Source organism: Megalops cyprinoides, chromosome 3 (assembly GCF_013368585.1).
Source record: "Megalops cyprinoides isolate fMegCyp1 chromosome 3, fMegCyp1.pri, whole genome shotgun sequence".
NCBI lineage: Eukaryota > Metazoa > Chordata > Actinopteri > Elopiformes > Megalopidae > Megalops > Megalops cyprinoides.
The window spans coordinates 11604255-11621395 of NC_050585.1; the positions used below are offsets into that span (position 1 = coordinate 11604255).

A 17141-nucleotide genomic window follows, 5' to 3' on the forward strand; every position below is an offset into this window, starting at 1 on the left:
GTTGAAACCTTAATATTGGTGGTAGGGCAGAGCTAGTCTTGTGCCAGTGCTTTCCATATTCACGTTTGGTTCCCGTGCCCATTCAGTCTGAAGATGGTGGTTATTGGAACATGGTGGAGGGAGGGAGGTGGGGGGGGGAGGTAGGGTTAGGAAAGGACAAGGGCCTTGACTCCACCAGTGCAGGGGCTGCATGCTGTCTTGGGTAACATGTGCAGGCTGGAAACAAGGCTACACACACGGATGGTAGATTTTCTCCCACTCTCACCCTCTGGCTTTCTGGGCCCGAACATAAACCCTGTGTTGTTGGCAACAGTATCCAGGAAGTGTTCCTCCTCTGGCTGGTGTGTAAACAGGCTGGCTCTTGTTTTCATTGTGTGTGCACAGAGAGAGTGAGTGAGAGAGGGAGAGAGAGAGAGAGAGAGAGAGAGAGAGGGAGAAGCAGAAGAAGGCGTGGTGAAGTCAGTATTTTGGAATGCGCCTGGGCAGGACTGGGCTGACACAACCCAGATGACTGCGAGGGAATCCTTGGCTCAGGGCGTCTGGGGGAACCCCATTCGAGCCCCCCTCCCTCCACTCCCTCTCTCCCAGAGAGACTGCCTGTTGTCTCCAGCACTGGGAGCTGCAGCCAGCATGTCTGCAATAAAAAACATTACTAAAGGCAGGGACTTAATAGGGGAAAGGGCTTATGTCAGACTCCTGTAGAATGGAAAACATGGGTTGCCTTTTTTTCTGGGGCTTTTTTTCAGTAGAGGCTGAGAAAGTGAGTGGTTTAGGTCTGCTTGTGATTAATGTTTACATTGAAATTCAGCCTGCTAAGTGTTAACTTCAGATTTCCAAGGTTACAGTTGCATTTTTAATTGAAAACAAGAAAGTCTTGAATAGAATATGTTTGTTTTTTGCTGTGATATCTTACAGCTGTTGTGCAGTAAATAAATACTCTGGCCAATTGAAGGCACTATCACCATTTCCTCATCAGCACTTTGTTCTTAAATTTTTCCATTTGCCTTCATTGATAAAAGCTGTGGGGGAAAAACAATAAAAGCACAATTTCACTGTTCTTCAAAGCACAGGACCAACTTCGTCATGCAACTTGGTAATTTAGAACATTTTCAATATACAGACAGAATTGGAATATCACAACTTCATTAAATCTTTTTTTCCTTGAACCTATGCCCATTTAAGGGTCATTATACCAGTCAAAACTTTTCTAATTTGGGGAAATAATTGGAAGGCTTTTCTTGTTTATTCAGTTATTTGGCAATACTGTAGTACACTTAATTATAACCTCTGTGTAATTGCAGTGCTCCTAGATTGCTACTTGACATTAAATGATATTTCCATTTCACATTGCCTATTGCTAGAAGCTGGCAGCACACTTTGTTTTTGGAATTATTTTGCAGGCACGTGTCACGGAGCGAACACTTTCCAGCCTTACGTTTTGGTCACATGTGACGAGTGTAAAAAAGCGATCTCAGATTGCCTGTCAAACGACGTCAAATAAACAAACTGAAAGAAAGAAAAAAAACACACTGAGCAAATTTCCATGGCCAAAGACCTGTCACTCTGCTTGCTAAAAAGATTCCGTATTACAGGGTGGCAGCAATCGAAACAGTTGGGCCCTTTCCTGATTCTGTCAAGTTTCCATCAGATTTCTGCAGGCCTTTCATGGGCCTGGCTCCAAGACGGAGACCTCCGCTTAGCGCCCGCTACACAGGAGGATGGAAATTGACTTTGGCAAAATGTGAACTTCCTCAAATGTCTGGGCTGAAAGCTTACAAAAGTATTTTAAAACCTTATCAAACAATCTTATCCTCAAAATATAGGATCTGAGGGCTTCTTTGCTCAGAAAGCAATATCCCCTCCGGGATACCTTCTGTGAGGCAGCGCTGAAGTACATTGTTAAATTGATATGTCGAAAGTTGAGCATTAGACTTAAATGGCTCTCTTACGGCATCAAAAAATAGTGCAACAGAAGATGCTTTCAGACATTCACACAGTAGCAGCTCAAAGGGTTTGGTCAAAACTTTGTTGAAGAAGTTACGCTAAGTGAATACATAAATAATTATTTGGACGAAACATGGATATTCAGTGAAATACCAGAGAGAATCAGAATTTTACAGCAGTTTATTTTTTTAATTTTTTGCTTAGATTTGTCATGCATTTTTTATTTATCTCTTGGATTTCTCATGCTGCCATTTGCCTCTATTTTATCAAGAGCTAAACCCAGCAGTCAACTATTAAATATTTAATCAGTATTGCTGCACCTTTAGAAAAATGTGGGAGAAAGTGGCAAGCTTTAAAAAAAGACTAGCATATAGCGACCACGGTTGGATGTAGCAGTTTTTAGAATAATGAGTAGCCTGCTAAACCACAACTTTTTTTCCTGAAGTTAAATTTAGCAGTGGCCTTAGAATATCCCCTATGGTATATACTGGGCACTGTATATGCTAGGTATTATGGCAGTGTACTATCAAACACACTTTTGTATGTTATGTTTTGTTCCAGCCTATGAACCTGGCTTATATGGTTCATTTAGTTAACTAACAACATTTAGGCCTGTGTATAGTGCATGGAAATAATTCTTGATTACAGGGCACAGAACAATTCATTGAGATTTATCATTTGCAGAAATATAATTTAAAAAGTCAACCACAAGTAAATACTTGTGCTAATGAAGTAATTTATAGCAGAGACTGGACCAAGAAGGAGTATTTGTGTGGCCCTCTAAGGAGTATGGAACAGCTGCAATATAGCCAACCATATAGTTGTAAGTTGTAATTTTCTACCCAGCGATGTGCTGGTTGGTAATTATGCAGTTTGCCTGTGGAAAATCCCTTCTCGCTTCGTGTGATCGATAACCCCTGGAGTGTGACTCTATTGTTCGACGTCTGTGTGTCGCAGAGCGCGGAGTCGGGCAGGTTCACTGCCGGCTGGAGGTCGGCCGCCTCATTGTCATGCCGCCCGCGGCTCCCCATCTACCCTCCTCCGATGGAGATCGTTTTGGAAATACATTTGAAGTGAAATTGTGCGCCTTGCTTGGTGGAGCGGCACGCTTTGTGATTAACCTTCCAGAAAGTCCGTCACACAGTGCTTTTCTTGCTCCCTCTCTGTGTGGGTGCCGTGAATGTAAATGAGGCCCGCTTTTTTGCGATTGTGGATCGGCGGGGTTGCCAGATGCAGATTTTTTTTTTTTTTTTTCCCTGCTTGCCTTCTCCGTGCGACCCGGCTCCTTCCCACTCTCCACATGCTCCCCTCGCCCACACACCCTCTCCAAGCTCCGGCGTGGCTCCCGCCAACTTCTCTGATACCGCCTGGAGGGGAGGGAGAGAAGGAAGGGAAGGAGGGCTGTTGAGCGCCCGCGGTCATGGCTCACTCATTTTTCTCTGAAAGAGCCTCTCGGTGGCAACACGCTGCTACTGGTCCCCCGAGCCTGTGGACCCCGTAGCGCTGTGCCGTTTGAGAGAGGAGACGAGGAAACATTTGCGAAATTGTTCATGCAAACAAATGGAGCTGGCTGCCACCTGCCACCCCTCTGAGGTGCCCTGATAATTTGTGATTTTTGTTTCAGAGATAGCCGTGTGGGTCTCTGACTCAGAGCATGGAGTCGTCACCCAGCTGAGGTTTCGGAGACAGTTTTGTTGTGCACCAGGTGCCCTGTCTTTCAGCGCGGAAGGCTGACTTTAATATCAAATGCTGTTGATGTCGTCGAGCTGAAGTCTGGGGAATGACTTGCTGTCTGGTGTTGTCTGTGGCACTGCATTGAACATGTGATGCCAGAGTCCCCACCATCCGAGCAAAAGTGCAGCAGCGCTTGTTTGTCATTCATTGCACCGAGGGGACAGACAGAAGGGAGCGAAACAAACAGCTGATTGCATATCAGAAGGTTTCCAGCAGCAGGCGTCTCCCCCTTGCAGAGGCGGCTGGGCCAGTTGGCTGGATGCGGCCCGCTGGACCATCCAGGGACCGGAGCTTTGATGTGAGAAGTGACACCAGCTGACGGAAGAGCTTGCAGATGTGCCACGCCGCTCGGAATACCCCTTAAGGACCCCCCCGTCACGGCGCGTGTCCTGGTGCTGTCTGAATGTGCAGCCAAGGCTTCTTTATGCAACAGTCAGCTGGGTGGGAGGCGGGCTCTTTGTGTTTGTCTTGCTGGTTTCCGTGCATCAGTCTGAATCATCCAGTGTGTCACTTTTGTTTTTCACAGAAGTTTGATTCATTTTGTGTGAGCACAATAAAACCAAACGATCCAACAGATTGGAAAGACGGTTTAAAACAGGCCAGAGAAAGGCTTCAGTTGTGCCAAAGATCTGTGGTGCTGAGTCTTCATGCTTTCATGAATGTTCTCACCATAAAATAGGGTGTCTTCCGTACATGCTGTGGCAACTTGTGCTAAAAGTGTGTGCTACTATTGAGGTTGATTTTCAGCCATGTTCATTCCTCTTTGAGCTCGCTTTTCACTCCTATTAGTGTAATAACCACTATTTGTATTTCTTGTCTCTTCTCTCTATGTACCTCTGTGGATTGCCTTCATGTGACAACACCAACAGAGCTGCCTGCAGAAGAAGGTAAATATTGATCTTTCCAGCTTATCACTCCCTCTGCCTTTTACAAGCTTTTGTTCGCCCCAAAATTGAGCTTGTTGTACTAGAAAGCAGTATATCCGGTGTGTAAACAGGCATCCCATGGCCTTGTGCTTACTATGCCTGCCCTCTGTGTCCTGGTCTGAGATGTATGAGGGCGAGGGGGTGGAGGGGGAGGGGAGATCACTTCAGTCATATCCACATGAATGAGGAATAAGACCCTCACCCGCCCCATTCAGGAACTCATGTGAAGTGTATGTTGGTAGAAGAGTGGTGTCCACAGGAGATCCTTAACTTTCCACTCGTTGCTTCAGTTCATGTCTTAGCAACTTAATCAGAGCCATTGATCGGATGGAAACTTTAAATGGTCTGTCCTTCCTGTTGAATAAGCCAGCCCCCTGTTCAGAGGCTCAAGATCATGCATCCCTAGGGGCTGGGGTGGACACCATGGTCACCATCAGATTTTGTATCTGCAAGTAAATGGGACTTAGTCTCTCTGAATGTGATTGGCTGAGAGGTGTGAGGGTGGATTGGTCACTGTGTAGTCTCTCTGAATGTGATTGGCTGAGAGGTGTGAGGGTGGATTAGTCACTGCACTCTCTGCTGCACTCTCTGCCCCCGCTGCATTGCAGGCAAGTCCCTGTGGGAGCTGGTGGTGGAGCAGTTTGAAGACCTCCTGGTGAGGATCCTCCTGCTGGCTGCCTGCGTCTCCTTCGTAAGTAACTCCTCCCTTCGCTCAACCAACGAATGCGCCAGTCACCTCTTATGCTTCCTGGGCTGCAGGGAGTTTGTTCTGTTGGCACATCAGGCAGATAGAGCAGCGGGGTCTAAGGGGACACTTGCAGTGGACATCATATGAATGATTGGCCTAAATGAATGTGGTCCCAGTTTTTACACAATTCAGAATAATCATTGCAGATGCTTCACATTACATTGAAAGGCCCGTGAGTACATGAACCCATTTTTAATTTTTTTTCTTTAAATATTTATTTGTTTGGCAAATGCCCTTATTTGGAGTGGCTCGATGAGTGTCATCACCAACGTTTGGGGAGTGCGTTGTCATGGTTCTTCCCTGCTGAGTGTATAGTGGTCAGAGTATTGGGTAATACTGTACACAGCCAGGGCCAACCCATCTAGAAGGTGCAGTTTCGCTGCATTAGCCGGCCAGTCACGGAGGGGGTGTCAAAAGGAGCCATCACCCGCAGCACTGCAGTAGAACCCCCAGCGCGGGGGCTTTAAAATAGTCCGGAAACACCAGCGTGTTCCGTTTCCACCTATCGTGGCCTGTCGACTGATAATGGTGCGGAACAGCTGACTGATGTTGCGTGCTGTTTGATGCACTGTACGTGTAATTGTGCATGTCCTGCTCTGCTTAGAGAACAGACTTTCCTAGGAATTATGTTCCCTTGCACAACAGAGCGGGAATGTGTGGGGCAGCCCTCTGACGACAGAGCTGAGGACTGTTTGATCAAGGCTCCAGGCGACCTTTACTCCTCGGCGCAGTCCTTTCATTTGGTGCCGTTGATGATGGCGGCTGACAGTTGTTAGGAGTCTTGCCTGCAGCAGCGAGTGAGGGCACGATCAGACAGGCAAGGCAGCGAGCTGACTGTAAGGGCAGCCCAGGGGTCCGGCTCTGAGGTTCCCCTTCCTGTTATTGCTGTATAAATCATTTCTTCATTCTCTCTACCATTAGAGAGCCCCACAGCCACGCTGAGATGATCTATGTGGCATTTGGAGACGGTGCCTTAATGAACACGCTGGTTGGGTTTTCTCGCCCTGATATTGCGTAGTTTTCCGTCTGCGAGACGTTTGTGAAATTTGCCTTTGTGCAATTATGCTGTTTTTTTTTTTTTTTTCCGGAGGACGTATTTTTATGTATTGTATAATGCATTACATTTAACTGCTCTGTTAACCCCTCTTCTATTATTTTAAAAAGCTTTATCCGGGACATAGGCATGTCTTTTAATAGGTTCTGGACAGTAAATGTGTCCACAGTGTGAGGGTGATGTTTTGTTTACAGTGTTGCATGGAAAGCCCGGTGGAACAGCGCCCGGCGGTCTAAATTATGGCTGACGCTCAGTCTTTCCAATCTGCATTTTGTTCCCAAGCAGAACGGTATCAAAAAATAGCAGCTGTTTCTGGAAGACGCGTGACCAAAAAAAAAAAAAAAGACACCAAAAAACCCCCCAAGCTTTCCTCCTTACTTAAGATCCCCTGTGTTCCTCCCTCCCGATGCCCCCCCCCCTCCCCCCCCCAGATAGAATCCTCACTGATGTTCACCTCATCCCGCCGTACTGTTACAGCCAGAGTCGGGACACAGGGATGCGTCTGGCTGATGTGGAGTGTGAGTGTTGATGGGAGCAGGACGCTGGAATCCTGCAGGGCAGGACGTGTCAGGACTGGTCCTCTGCTGTTTACCGACAAAACCCTTTGATTGTAACCTCAAGGAACCAGGAGCCCAAAAGGCAGTATCTGGAGGTCGGCAGGGAAACTGCAAACAATGCCAGACACGGCGCAAAACTGGCATGCGCACAGACATTTTCACTGCGCCTACACCTTGGATTCATTTGTCTGATCTTTGAATATATTTGAATTGAGGCATTCAGCTTTCCCTGCTTTTGCATGTTAAGGGACAAGTGAGTTGGAACCAGGCGACCAGAGCTTGGCAGAACATGTTTTGTTCTGTCCAGAAAAAACTCCTGGGAGCTAGAACACTGCACAACAACATACAGGATTTCTGAGAATGCAGTTCCATAAGCAAACACGCTCAAGGATTTCATAATGTACCTTGTATAGTAAGGTCTAATGTATATCTAAGGTATATGCAGTGATAACCCGAGTAAACTATGAGACATCTCTGTATCTATTCTTTTCATTGTTTATCAGCATATTTGTTATATTTCGGAATGTTCAGAAGTTTGGGGATAAACCACATTGGAGGCTCTGGAATACTGTTCATTTTGGTTATGATAAAAAGAGATTGCAAAAAAAGGAAAATCAGTAAAAAAAAATGGAGTCTCCAGGTGAAAGCAACCAATCAGCAATTCATCTGGGACCTACAGAAATCAGGCCTAGCCTCGCAGTGACATAGCTGCAAAGTTCAACCGCAGTAGAATCTCCCCTGTGCACATCACTCTTTCATAATTAGTTCGTTTCTGGCACAGTTAATGGGCCGGTTAGAAATAAATGTGGTTTAGATTGAATTTCCATTCTGTGGTAACTTTCATTCAATTAGTGTCTATATGGCATTTCAGAGCCCATTATATAAATGCAATAGATATTTATACCAGCCTATTATCTACACATGTGGTTTGGCTTTGTGTTTTGTTGGCATTGTTGACAATGTATATAATCTTGTCCATAGAAGGATAAGAGGACAATACTCAAACATGCTGGCCATCAGGTGACTTATTCACATTTTTCCAGGAGCTATGTAAAGCTATCTAATATATATAAATCTAAAAACTAACTCATCTAAAAAACTGAAAACAATCCCACAAAAAAGCCCCCATTTGAGTGATTGCAACTGATAAATGCGCATGGGTTGCTAAACTGTTAAGCTGGAGTGATATATGTATGCATTAGCCACTTATCTTAGCGTTAACTACCTGTCTTTACCTCAGTGCATATATCACTACAATCATACAGTACATTGATATAACTTCTTGTCGATATTCTCTTCAACACATTATATAGATGTGATATTTGTTCTTTACCATGATAATAGTTTGAAAGGATGTTCTCTTATGTTGATGAGGGGGACTCTGAATGATTTTGATAGAGTAGATGTGTATGAAGCTTCTCAGCTGTAAATATATATATATTTACAGCTGAGAAAATATATGTCATGCTTGTATAGAATCAGAATTTTCTTTAATCCCTTAGCCCATAATTGAATCATTAAAGTCTTTTAAAACCATATTATTCCCATATTTCAATTGATTAATGTTATGAGGGTTAAATAAAGATTATATGAAGTTTAAAGATTCATGATCCCACATGTGGTGTAAGTTCAACATAGGAATAGTGCAATGAACCAAAAAGGTCACCACACACAATCACATGGGCTTTCTTTCTTTATCTGAGCTTGGCAGATGAGAGTGGCTCCATGATTTATTTATGTATTTGTATCCAACACACCCAGTCATACATTAACATTAATTGAAGGGCATGAGTTTGCTGAATGTGTTCAGAAGCCAATCACAGTATTATAAATAGCTGATTTGGCTGTTTTTACTTTAAAATAAAATTCACTGCCAGTACAGAGATGGTCATTTGATTCTCCTTTTGTTAAAACCACGTTTTGGAGGATGCAGTAGTTAAGGTACAGGGCTTATAAATTGAAGGAGGTTGCAGGATCAATTTCCAGGTTGGGGGCACTACCACCGTACCCTAAGTAACTGTGACGCTTGCTTCAATGAAATATTGAGTGACGTTAATGTATATAACATGAAAAATGTCATTTGCCCTAGACAGTAAAAACAAACAGCCAAACAAAAGAATAATGAAATGAAATGCTAGTACAGTAGCAACAGGCGCCAATACCCTTGAATCATGTCTCTCCCTGACCATGGAATGCTCCCATGGATGTGCATATAAATCATAGTTCCCTTCAAGGCATTTATTATGATGATGTTGTGAAGTCATTAGAGGGGGTTTGCATTTGCTCACGCCTTCAGATGGGAGGTTTCTGCTAGGAAGGCAGGGTCTTGGAGGTGAACCAGCACTGGGAATATTCCCCCTTCATCCATATAAAGCTTGGTGGAATACACGTTCTGGGGTAGAATGCTGTAATTTCTTACACCCACCTCACTGAGTACCTGCAAAATCACCTAAAATGTGCATGAAGAATAGGTTGAATTGCACAGTCTGAGTTTTCTATTGATGCCTGCTTCCCTATTAAGCCATACTCCCTGCCTTTCTGAATCTCTGCTTGTATTTTGAGAAATAATGAATATGTTTTTTATAATGTGTCCTACTTATTTCTGATTATATCACAAACGGCATATTTTGGTTCAGTATATTGACACAAAACATTTCTAGGCTGACGAAGCTTGGTATTCATTGTTGGAAATAATAGAACTGGAAGTCCAAGACAGAAGGCTTCTGACAAAGTGATGCGTTGGTTAGCCTGCTTTGTTAGCTTTAGCGCTATGAGACATGACTTTGAATTGTTTTCATTCATTTGGAGGGTTAATAAATCCTGCAATGAAAAGTATCAGTTGAAAAGAACCTTTTGTGCTCCTGATATGGGTATCACAAGAACCTGGTTGTGAGAGCTAGGTAATGTGGATGCTTCCTGACAGCTCTGTACTGTAAGTAAACAAGATGGGCCTATTGTTGTAAAGTGTATTGACTATTTCTGGGTTTGTCTGTCTGTTGTGCAGACATATAATGAATGATCCCTTATTTTACTGTGATTAAAGATAAGTGACTGCTGTGTGTGTTTGAAGAGAAAATGTCAAAGCAAATTTACTGTGTCCGTGAAACCAGTTATCACAGGTCCTTCTAACTACTTAAGAATACATAACTTACCGAGTGCTGCAGGAATACAGGAAAGATACGGGGGTAGACAAAATCGAAAAAAATGTGAATATTTATTAAATAATAAGGAGTTGGTCTGCTCTTTGCCTTCAGAACAGTTTCAGTCCATCTTTGAATGCTGTTGTACAAGTTTTGGACTGATTCTAGTAGGATACTGGACCATTCTTAATGAAAGTAAGCCCCCAGGTAGACATCTACTCTGTACTCTGTGTCCCAGATCTTGCCTTATCAGTTCAATGATGTTTAGATCTGGTGATTGGGAGGGCCACGGAAGGTGTGTGACTTCATTGTGGTGTTTATGTATCCACTCTTGAGGATACAATGTTTGCGCAATAGGGTGCATGCAGTTACCTAAAATGGTTTTGCATTCTGTGGCCATAATTGTCTAATGCAGAGTAATAATTGGACCTAATGGCACCCAGAAGATTGGTGTCCATTACCCTAACAGATCCGCCACCCTGTTCACCAATGTTGCACATTAGCCTTGCAAGTAGTTTTCAAATAGCAGCCCTACCAAAAATATCAGCTTCATGAGAGTCATGAAACACAGTTTTTTGTCGAGACTTCATAACAGAGGTGTAGATTCAGTTCTATGGTAATTGGAAGTTGTTGAAATTTTTAACAACTATCCTGTTAAGTGTCTGTCTATCCCTGTTGGTGAGCCTCAACTTGCAACCTCTTTTCTGGTGCAGTTTGTCCTTGTTTGGCATATCATGTTCCTCTTGAGACATTAAATAATTTTTCTGTTGTGTAAATAAGTTTTCTGATGCACTTGCAATTCAGCCACCAACTATTTGACCTATTTCAAAATCTGTCTCTTGTGTTGCTTCAGAATTTTGCTAATATTCAGTTAATATTCACAAACAACAAATGTGTAGACTGCTTATAAATTGCAATTTAGTTACTTAAACACGAGTCCTTCTTCTGGCATTTCCATTTGTCATTTTGTCAATCCCCTATGTGTCTGACATTACTGTATTATATAACCTTTCCTTTAGGGTGTTTACATAAGATAGATAGTGTGCAAAGCTCAATATTGTCAAGCCTATACATTGACGCCTCTGAAATCCATAATCGCCTTACTTTTTGATCTGTGCTGAAGTTAAGATCTCTACCCTGCAATCCAATCAGCCTTTCAGCTAGAGGAGGGTTTTTTATGTAATCCTCAGATGAAACTGTAGTACTAAGTTGACTCTGCTACTGTCATTTAGGATAAAGTGAATTATTGTGTTGCAAGATCAAATAAAGCCATGTTAATCCCTCCCACATCCCGCAGTTTCGCTGGTGTTCATATAGAAGCATAAATTAGTTGAGTTTTTTTTTTCCTCCGTGAAAGTAAAGCAGAAAAATAAATCCCTCTGTGTTTCTGAAGAGAAAGCGAAAAAAAAAATGTAGCTCAAAATTGTTACTCAAACATAAGAATAAAGTATGTATGGAAAGCAAGGTCTGCTTTTCTTTTTGTCTTTTGTTACCAGACAAAAGGACTTGCTGAGTGTCAGATATACATCCGAAACCAGATTTTCTGTTCTCACTGTTGAAAGGTGGAATGCATGACTCTCAGTTTTTTTTTTACCACCTCTGAAACACTGACATGAAAGAGATTTGCTGGACAAAAGCCGTTAATGATGAAATATTGATCCCTTTTGGCCACTGCGCACCTCAGCGGTCAATATTCTGCTTGAAGAAACTACTCTCTTGAGTTTTGATGAATTTATTTATTTGTTTATTTATTTTTTCGTCAATGTTTCTTCACGTGAGTTATAGTACTAGTTTACGTCTGCTGTGCATCCCTTTTTCTCAATGAAGGAAGGAACTTCCAAATGAAAACTGATCTATAGCTAACTTACTTTCTCAGTGACTCATACACTGACTGCATTACAATAGCTTCCTTCAGCTTTGAATGCTGCCTTATCTCATGATAAAGGCTTCCAGTACTTATATTGTTGGAGATGATTCAGTGGTAAAGGATTACTAAGATAAGGTCTTGAAGAAATTATTTTTTCTTTAAGGGCTATGCAGTGGCTTTCACAGCAATTGGAAGAAGGGAGAATTGAGAAGAAGTAAAAATAAATTGAATATGGCATCATTGGTCATTAGCAAGAATCGTGCGCTGCTATTTTGACTGTGTGTTCAGTAATTTGCATTGATAAGTGTGCTGGCATATGCCACGTACATACTGTGAAGAGCCAGAGGTCTTTCACAATATTTTCCCTTGTGCACTTTTACATATTGCTTTAATTTTCATGCATCCCTTTCCTCAACTTTGGCAATTACAAAGTCGGAGTTTTGCTGTAATTGCACTTGATTAATTTTCCACAACACTTCCCTGTTGTAATTTTGTGAAAGAATGAAGGTCCTTTTGTCTCCACAGTGCACCTGTATTTGCGGTGGAGGAAATGCCCCAGGTCAGGTTAGAGTCGCACAACAGACTCTGCTTTGTAACGCAAGGCCTGGAATAGCACAGACACCCAGTTCACCAGCAGTACCCTGACCGCACTGATGTTATCACGACAACCGTGTTAGCACCGTTCGCAAAGCCGTTCAATGCTGTGCTTCCCAGCTTTACATTTAGATCTACTGGAATTTTTCTGCCGAGCCAGAATTCGTACACTGACCCTGACAACAAAAAAACTGCCTGACTAATGATTGAACAGACCAGTCTAGTGTGCTTATATGTGAGAATTTCTGTTTTTTAGGCCTTGAGGTCATGACCCCATAAGGCTTTCAAGGCTGTCAAGGGCCTTGTTTTTTTAATGTATTATGAACATGGTCAGTATTGTGTTGAGGCTGTAACAAGCCAGTCAGTACTAGCAGAGTAAGTGTGTGTTGGGGAATGAGGTTGCTAGGCGGGGTCACTCACTGGGTCTGCTCCCCCATCCTCCCTGTGTCCCATAGGTTCTGGCCCTGTTCGAAGAGGGCGAAGAGACAACTACGGCCTTCGTGGAGCCCATTGTCATCCTGCTGATCCTCATCGCCAATGCCGTGATCGGGGTCTGGCAGGTGAGGGCCAGTGTGTGCTGGGGGAGGGGGCCACAAGTCCTCCTGTGGTTGTCATGGTAACTGCACTGGGAGGGGGGGCATGTGCAAGAATAGTACCTTTCCAAATAATGTTTTATTTTTCTAACAACTGTAATCGTGTATCTAAATTGGGTTCATTTGAACCTTGAGGGAAAATGTTAATGAATAGGGAAACAATCTTATCTACAAACGAGTTGTTCAGACTCCTGTTTTGGTAAATGCCTGTTTTTTCCATTGTCCTTACTTTCATAAGTACAGTGCTGTATGTCTCCAATGCTTATTTACACAGCGATGAAGCCATGTTTAAGCAATTGCTAATTAAACAGACAGGACAATAGATATGTAGTGTGTCAGCCATGCCAGCATAAAGCTCTGTTTGGTTTCCAGTTGCCATCCTGGGGAGGAAAGTACATGTAAGCTTGTTATCGTGAATATGGAAACGAGGGAGCATAACTTCCAAACCGAGGGTGGGTTATCTGTAAAGTTTTACAGTTCCATCCTACATGCCAGTGTGCATCTGTTTAAAAGATATGCAGGCTGCTGAATTCAAAAAGCTGACAGGGCTCCAGTCAGGTCTGCAAGCGATGCGTTTCGTCTCAGAGCAGCAGACCCGCTCACACAAGATAAGAAGTGACACTGTGCCTCGAAAGGCCTGCAGAACTCTCCCGGAAAAATTCTGAAAGTCTGGTTCCCCCTGCTCCCCTCCCTACTTCGTGTCTTGGCCAGGCCCCCTAGAGCTGTCACCTCCTCCTCTGGTGGACAGCAGACACTGGGACAGCACTAATACAGACGCACTGTATGGTGTAGATTAAGTTACGCTCAGGAAAGGAGGTTCTGTTAATGCGGATGTGTAGGACTGTTGCGGTTCCTTTAAAATGTGCAGATTGTGATGCTGAGATTGCTAATCAGAAAGGCAGCTCTTTTCCGTTATCTAAATGCTCTATCTTACATTGTCAAAAGCTATACGTTGTATCCTGAAAAAGTTAGCAGGGAGTAGTTGGCGTGCCGCTGGTGTTGGCTGGCTTCTCTTTTCTTTTAGGCAGTGACTTTTTCCAGGGTGAATAACCAGTGCAAGACCTTAATTATAAACTAACCACAAGTGTAATATCAAACAAAATCAGAAAAGTGTATGTTTAAAACTGAATCAGAATGCCCAAGGAAGCCAATGTCATTCAGCTCTGGTTAAACACAAGCTGTGTGACACATTTGTGACACATTATTTGGAAAGAAACAAGAGTTAGTTAAATTAAAGGCCATTAAATGAGGTTTAAATTGTGAAAATATTATCGAGCCAAGGAGGCGTTTTTATATGGTTGTGGCTTTCAGAAACAAGGACAAGCAGGAGACTGGGAGACTGTTCTTATGTTTGTGGGCTGCTTATAGTTGATGGGTTGAATAGAAACAGGGCACAACAGTTAACACAACAGTAAGACAGAAGGTTCCAAAGCGACTATGAGCCGGATGCCAGTGATGATGCAGGATGCAGCGGTGCAAAAGAAACCCCATCAAACAGAAGTTCGGTCTGCATGAGCTGTTCTGAGGCCATACGTCTACAGTATGCACCACCAGTATAGCACTGCTGAAGAATCTTGTCCTTAATCTTGTCCACTCAAGATTAGGCTAAGTGACCGCCCAGGGAGAGTTTGGTAAGGTGTACCAAGCGCTAATTGGTCAGTGCTGCTCTTGTAATGGCTGTCTGCTGTCTTTTTGATGGGTGTGTTTCACCAAATAAACTTCCAAAAACACATTAATCTACACTCATTTTTTGCAGAACAACTTTTGGTCCCCTTCAATGGTTTGCAACATGTCTTTATTCTCCTAGTGAGATATTGGAGTCGTGTAATCAAAGACTTGTATTTAGCATTAGTTTATCTCACAGGCTTTGTTTGTGATTATTTAAAATGAAATGTTTGTGTGTGATTATTTAAGATGAAATATTAATACACTGCTCTATTAAAGTATTAAGGCATGTGTCAGGATGGTCATAATAGTGACTGATGCCTATAAGAAACAGGAGGAGTGTCCTGTTCCCTCCAATAGCAGTAGAGGGCTCTGACAGGCTGCTCTTTTGGGCTCCAGGAGAGGAATGCGGAGAACGCCATTGAGGCCCTGAAGGAGTATGAGCCAGAGATGGGGAAGGTGTTCCGCATGAACCGCAAAGCCGTCCAGAGGATCAAGGCGCGGGACATCGTCCCCGGGGACATTGTGGAGGTGGCCGGTAAGAGCACCGGCGTGGCGTCTTCGCGATACTCCCCGCGTCCTCCTTCTGTTGGCTGGCTCCTTTAAGGAAAACCAAGACGGTGTTATGAAGGCTCTGTGAATTGAAGCATATACAGAACCATAAATCCCCCTTGCAGGTGTAGGCACATACTCATTTTCCACTTGTTAAGCGCCATCTCACCTAACTTTGTACAAGCAGCTTTCTGCACACCCTAAAATCGTCGTCCTGCTCGGTGCCGAATTCAGAGGCCTGGAATACCCTCAGGAATATCTTCGCCTGCCTCTCTCTGTTGCATAAGCCCTTACGTTGGAGCAACAGTTGTCAGAGCAAAGTGGTTCTTGCGGGTTATTTGAATTTCCACTGTTGCTTTAAAGTTTTCCATGTTGTCAATTCCACCGCCTGGCAGCTGGGTGGATTTCGGCCCCTCTCTCCTCTGGCAGGTGACCCTTCCTTTCTTGATGAATGCCGGGCCACGCGTGGGCAGGCGTCGGCCTAAAATTAGCCGCCCCGTCCTCCCGGCTTGGGAACATCTGGTTACCGTGAGACTATTTCTGCCTCTGCCACTCTTCCCTCCCGCCTGGGTCTCATCAAAGCAATTAGTGTTTGTTTATGTAAACCTGGGCTTTGGCTCCGCTAATGATCGCATACAAGCAGGGGGTCGCTCAGAAGTGTCACCGACTTCATTAGTATTCACTGCGGTCTTTGGCTGAACGGCATTAGGGGAGGGGGGGGGGGAAAGCACACGCTCAACAGACGCGCCTGTAATGCCACCTCTGCCTGTGCCGTGACTTTAAAGAATGCCTCGGAATCAAAGATTTTCCAGCCTTACAAATGGTCCCCGGTCGCAGATGCTGCATTGTCTCCTGCCTTCATCAAACAGTATCCTCCTACCCCTCTGACTTCTGATTGGCAGGGTTACAGTAGCTGAGGGAGCAGGGGGTTAAAAAGAACACCACGGCAAAGCATGTAGTTTGGCTCACTGATGACTTCCATAACAAGTTTTAGTCAGTTCTGAAGGGTAGTGGAACAAAGATGAAACTGAAGAGGAGTTAGTCTGGAAGTGGGAGTGATCACACATCACACAGGCCACCCTTAGTGTTCTCTCTCATTAACTGCAGCACACGCCAGTAACTAATCTATGCAAAGCTGCTCTCTGTGTCACGGGTCCCTCTCCGCAGTTGGGATGTGTCACAACTCTCTCCCCTTCCCCTGCTGATAAAGAGGTTACCTCACCTGCCTCGGCGGCGGCCACAGGAACAGGCCGCTCTTTGTTCGGGAGCCGCGGGGCCTCTGCCGCGACAGGCCCGCATTCCACCGGCAGCGCAGCCCCGTCGGGTGAGGGAGCAGAGGCCGCCATTAGAGGGCCCCGCGATAAAACGCCAAACAAAAGGGAGCAGCGCCCAAACTGGCAGTGCCCATGGCAACGGGCTTCACGCTCTCTCACCTGCGCCGGGGTTGTTTTTGCCATTCTGCTGTTTTCAGACTTGACTTTTTCACCCACCCCCCCCCCCCCCCACACCCCCTCCCCAAATTGTTGGAGCAATCAGTGTTGCAGGGGAAAATGTCCCAAAAATCATTAAAAAAATTAATTGGCGCCTCAGCCAATTTTTTGCTCTGTTCTGTGGAAACACAGTACAGCCTACATGTCATATTCGCTCCGTAGGTGCAACAACAGGCAGGGTTTTTAGCAGCCTTTTGTGTTTGTGCCTATTATGTGTTGATGGACATTTCACTGACACATGCTCCACCTTTACCTGGCTCTTAAGTGTGTATTTTTG

The 17141-nt window shown here is 44.2% G+C and overlaps 1 protein-coding gene across 2 annotated transcripts in view; it reads left to right on the forward strand.

Moving 5' to 3' along the window:
* The window catches only part of atp2a3 (ATPase sarcoplasmic/endoplasmic reticulum Ca2+ transporting 3), a 63282-nt gene that overhangs the window by 12445 nt on the left and 33696 nt on the right, over positions 1 to 17141 (forward strand). For both annotated transcript variants that reach the window (XM_036523247.1, XM_036523246.1), the window contains exons 2-5: positions 4548 to 4565; positions 5213 to 5295; positions 13020 to 13124; positions 15222 to 15360. In XM_036523247.1, the coding sequence (XP_036379140.1) occupies positions 4548 to 4565; positions 5213 to 5295; positions 13020 to 13124; positions 15222 to 15360 (345 nt within the window). The remainder of the gene's footprint in view (positions 1 to 4547; positions 4566 to 5212; positions 5296 to 13019; positions 13125 to 15221; positions 15361 to 17141) is intronic.